Here is a 5,410-nt window from a genome sequence, read left to right as displayed (position 1 = left end):
TTTTAATAAAGTATAAAATTACATTTATATTTTGTATTAAATATGAAAGTTATTATTGTAAATTTAAACATTCATATTTAAAATTTTTATATTTTTAATGAATTTTATGTTTATTTGAATGAATGAACTATATAGTGAATCAGTACATAAATCAAAATACTGGTGGAAACATAGACATTATTTTTGCTAACTCTTTTCATATAATAACGATTAGTTTTTTTTTAGTATAGCTAACACAAACGCATTTTATAACGAAAATTTAGTTAAATTAACAATGAATTGTTACTACGCATTACATGAAATATTATGGCCACTATTCAAGCACCTTTTAAGTGTATTAAGCCTTAAATTACTTAGATTAGTACTTAAGTTATGGTAATATTTTTTAAGTATATTAAGTAAAATCTACAAATTCCAATCTAGAAATATTAACCTTATTTAATATTGACTAAAATGACATTAATTTTTATATAATTACTGTCAAGAAAAAAATGAATGAACTTAATAAATATCTTATCTTCCAATGTTTTTTTTTCATAAAACTTACAAAAAAATACAAATTTTTCTAAATGAACTATAACATAATAAATAAAGTAAATGCTGTCAATAAATTAAAAAATTTAGCGTTTAATGATGATTTTTATTTATCTAAATTATACTTTAATATTTATTCGAATTGTCAGTTCGAACCAAGATTCTTTACAGTTTCCTATAAGTTTCCTCTTTTATCTTTTATTCTTTGATACAAGGTACAATCGAGAGAGCTACTTTACTATACCGTAATATAGTCAATATATAAATCTCCTCTTTTCGCTACATACTTTGAGGTTCCTAATTAATCATATCATTTCATCTTCATTATGACATAATTACCACATATTTCTCATACTGTAAAATTTATAAAGAAAAATACAAAGGAATGAAACTCTCTACTATATTCAGTATGTTTATATTGAATTAGAAGTTGACACTTTGCAATATATTAAACACTTTAGTTATTCATATTTGGTATTAATCATCATAGTTTCTTTTTCGGCGTATCATCAGTGGTTTTGGTAACGGCGATAGGAAAGTTATTATTTTACGATCAAATTAATGTTAACTCCATGAATTTTTTATCTGTTTTTAGTTTAATTTTATTTAAAAATTTGTATTATTACAGGACAAATAGTAAAATATATATTTATATGTTGTGATTAGTTCAATTTTAACGTAGAAGTTAAATTCTATAATTTTTCTGAAGTTATATTTATACAATCAACGTAATTTTAAATATAGAAGTTTTTATTATAGTTATTTTTATTTATTTTATTATATATATTTATTTATTTATTATTATATATGTATATATTATAGTATATTTTTATTATATTTATTACCTCAATCATTTTTAGTTTAATTTCAAGTGATGATTGAAATTATTATTTTTGATAGTTATGTTATTAAATTAAATTTTTATTAGTATCAAAATTTGTGTAGTTTTAATTTTCCATGAAATTATAGAACATTTTTAAATTATACATTTTATTATTAATTCTTTATTTTACAAAGACAAGTTTTTTTTAAGTATCATACCAAGTAATCACTATTTTTTAACATAAATTCTATAAGTTACTGTACGAATTATATTAAGACTTTTTTATGGAATATTATATTGGTAATAATTTTGATGTTTATGTTCAATTTGTAAGTTAAATTCTTAGGGATGCAAGGAAATTAATAAAAGAATTGATTATAATAATTTTTTTATAATTAGTTCAATTTTTATCTTGAAGAAAAAGGAAAATTATTTTGTAGTAAATCAAACTTTGATGTAGTACGATAAATTATAACATGATAAAATTTGTTTATCTCTTTTTATATAAAATAAAATAATTAATTACTACTGTTTTTTAATAACAATTTATAATAAATTATAATTTATAAGCGCGTTATCAAACCTTAAAATGCGTATCGTACTATGGACGCAAGCACATTCATTATAATAGATATATAACTTATCTTATTTAAAATTTGCGCACATTACTTTTATATTAGTGAAAAATAATATATATCATGAGCAGATAATTTCCAGAATGATTTTATTATAATTATATTATAATAACCAGAAAAATTATATATACTATGAACTTCATTTTTATTTTTACCATTATCAACAGTTAAACAAAACATCACATCTCAATAGACATCAAACTTAAAAGCTTGCTATGTTAATCAAGATAAATGAGCATCCGAACACCCGATAATACAAAAACATTTTTATTATTAATAAATAGGAAAGATGTAAAGTAATATAAATGTCAAATTAAAATTTTATTCACATATGTACAAGTACAAATAATATAAATAAAACATTAATTAAGAAATTATAAAAAGAGTTATAAATTTTATTCTAAATAAAAATTAACAATGTAATAATATAAATTTATTGTATATTAACCAATAGGAAATCATTATTCATGTCTACCATGGGTAATTTATATTCACATAGCAAATCATGTATTCAATCAATATGTATTAAATCCACTTTTGGAAAATTGATTTTAATACCCAAAACAATTAAAACATACACCTAGAGGCTGTGTGAAGTAAATTGAATTTGCAAATACAAAATGACAATAATGTATTAATTTGTATATTATTATATTGATTATACAATTTTTTAATTAATTGATATATATTATTGATTGAATTATTAATATCTCGTAATTTGATTTATATTCATATATTTATTTTAATAAAATTAAATTTTTTTAAAAATATGAAGGCATTGATTTTACTTATTTTTATGCTTAAAATAAAGTTAATTTTGAAGTTTATTTCATTTATATATTTTTATTTTAGATAAATATAATCATATACTCTACTTAGCTAATTTCAGACTTTCAAAAACTTTATTACATCTCATTTGCATACAAATATCAGTTATGAATGTCATTATGTGAACATCTTTATCACTCTGTTTACTACCTTTCTCATATACAACCATAAAGGTCATGTGAGGATCCACATTACACATAGCATATATCCAGACATCCTATAAGTAAAATAATTTATACAAACTTGAATAAGTTTTTTAAAAAATAAATAATTTTGGTAATTCTTACATTTTGATCTCTATTAAATATTACTTTATCCATTAATTTAAGATCTGCATAACGTTCTTTTATAAACATCTTAATATTGCTCCAGTGAATAAATGGTTTTTGACAGAAAAGCTATAAAGTAATAATCTTTAATTTTTTTATAAATTTGTTTGTTTAAAAATTAAACTGATAAATAATTTACTTGAGGAATACTAATGACCATCGTAAAATTTTCTACATTTTCAATTTCTCTCTTTGGATGTTGATATCCTGGTCCAGAATCCTGCATACCTCGTAAATCAAAAACAATACAGACTGCTACTATATCATATTTTCTTTGGAAAATTTGTAATCTAAAAAATTGTTTTTAATTTAACGTTTACACTTATTATCACACATATATTTCAAAACTATTAGTAAATATACTTGTAATAATAATCTATTGTTTGTTTGCTCATAATATTTCTCATTTCGCTAGAACTTGTTTGTTGACTCAATGTTGTATGAAAGTAAAAAGAAAATTTAGCCAATATAGCACTTCTTAGTTTTAATAACCATTGGTAAAGTGCAGGCTGTTGATTTGCTTTTAAAAATGTTGCTCCAAATCCAAGTTTCCATGTCTAATAAAAAATAGATTTAATACTGTTTAAATTAGAACAATCATAGTATTATTAAGTTTATATAAATACTTCTCTATTTTGTAATATTCTTTCCCAAGCTAACATTCTAGCTTGAGCTCCATATAAAGCCATAAGAGATGGTAAAAATTTCCAATTTTGTATTTCAATGTATGATTTTATTAATTGTAATAATATTTCACACTCCAATCTGAAGTAATATTATATATTTAACATATATATTCTATTAAAATAAGTTATATAAATATTAATTTTTAAATGAATTTTCTTACGTTAAAGATGCTTTAATAGTATTTAAAGAAAAGTGTGAACATGAAAGTGAATGACAATCAATAATTCCTTCTATAGACATTAATAAATCTTGGTGTCGCATTACTTTATTGTTTATACTCATATTATACATCTTTTCATAGCTATAATAAAATAATTATATTTAGTAGATTAATGAATCATAATTTAAATATTTATAATAAAAACAAATATATTAAATTTTGAAATATTTTAAAATACATACAATTCAATTAATTGAATTCGTGCTGTAATAAATTGACATAATTGATTAGAGATTTCGGCTACTGTTGCTCCAATTGTATTTGTACCCCTTGTCATTTCTTCTACTCTTTTTAAATCAGATTTTAAGGACTCGTACATTGTTTTTAATGAATTCTAGAAAATGTTAAATTTTAGATAAAATAAATGAAGTAATAATGTAATTTATATAAATAAATAAATTTGTACATCTTTTCTGAGAAATCCTTTATTTTTAGTGTGTAGAAATCCTAAATCAACATATGAACGCTCTGTGACTGCTATTTGTGGGAGATGCATAAGCAGCATTCCCCATGGTCCCATTTGTGTTGTTCGCCATAATTCTCGTTCTTTTTCCTATAAAAATATTATATTTTTAATTAAATGTTCCAAGATTAATGTACTTTACAAGATAACCTACCACTGATTCTTTAGCCTTATCAAAATAAAGTTGAGTAATTTGGGTAAAAAATGTATTTAAAAACTCTTCTTCGTGATCCATCTTTAAAAAATAGTTTTAACAAAATAATATATGTGAATTCTTTTCCATATTGACGTATTCAGCATCATTTTAAATATAAATATGTTATTTACTGTAACTACAATATCAAACAATTATATAAATCAAAACTAATCTAAGAAAATGGTACATGTTATACTATTTTTTGACAAATTCAAATATTCAAAATTTAAATTTATCAGTTAAGCTTAAATTTCCTTAAATTACATTAAGTTTTCATAAATTAATGTACATAGTATATTTAATACTTATAAAGTACAGTTTAAATTTACAAAACGTAAATCTGAATATATTTCTTAGCATATTTCTTTCAGTTAAAGCATATCAATACAAAATTGTTCATATATGCATAAATATACAAGTAAGAAACAAACTACAAATTTTACTAAATTCATTCTTTTTTTTGAATTCCACGTGGTCGATGATGTCTTGCATTGTTACATATATTCTCAATGCATCAGTAGAAAATAATAATTTGAAAACATATATACTCGAATTAATTTATGTTTTTATTGAAACATTTTCAAAACATATTTTTCATTAAATGTAAATAAATTTTTAACTTCATTTCGAAATACTGGGTATTTATATTTTTCTTTTTAAATATGAACACTATTAATATTTTTATTTATAATTTA

At 21.1% G+C, this 5,410-nt stretch overlaps 1 protein-coding gene across 1 annotated transcript; it reads right to left on the bottom strand.

Annotated features, from left to right (window-relative positions):
- Positions 1–2,828: 2,828 nt before the first annotated feature.
- On the bottom strand, positions 2,829–4,876 carry LOC105368094 (UPF0536 protein C12orf66). Its single transcript, XM_011507001.1, has 9 exons — positions 4,674–4,876; positions 4,463–4,609; positions 4,239–4,390; positions 3,997–4,137; positions 3,776–3,914; positions 3,513–3,706; positions 3,289–3,439; positions 3,108–3,218; positions 2,829–3,037 (listed from the first exon to the last, which is right to left on the bottom strand). Exons 1-9 carry the CDS (start codon positions 4,752–4,754, stop codon positions 2,864–2,866), a joined length of 1,290 nt encoding a protein of 429 aa, XP_011505303.1. The 5' UTR covers positions 4,755–4,876; the 3' UTR covers positions 2,829–2,863.
- Positions 4,877–5,410: the final 534 nt, after the last annotated feature.

Source organism: Ceratosolen solmsi, unplaced genomic scaffold (genome assembly GCF_000503995.2).
Source record: "Ceratosolen solmsi marchali unplaced genomic scaffold, CerSol_1.0 scaffold6, whole genome shotgun sequence".
NCBI classification, from domain to species: domain Eukaryota; kingdom Metazoa; phylum Arthropoda; class Insecta; order Hymenoptera; family Agaonidae; genus Ceratosolen; species Ceratosolen solmsi.
This window is presented reverse-complemented; position numbering and strand designations above follow the sequence as displayed.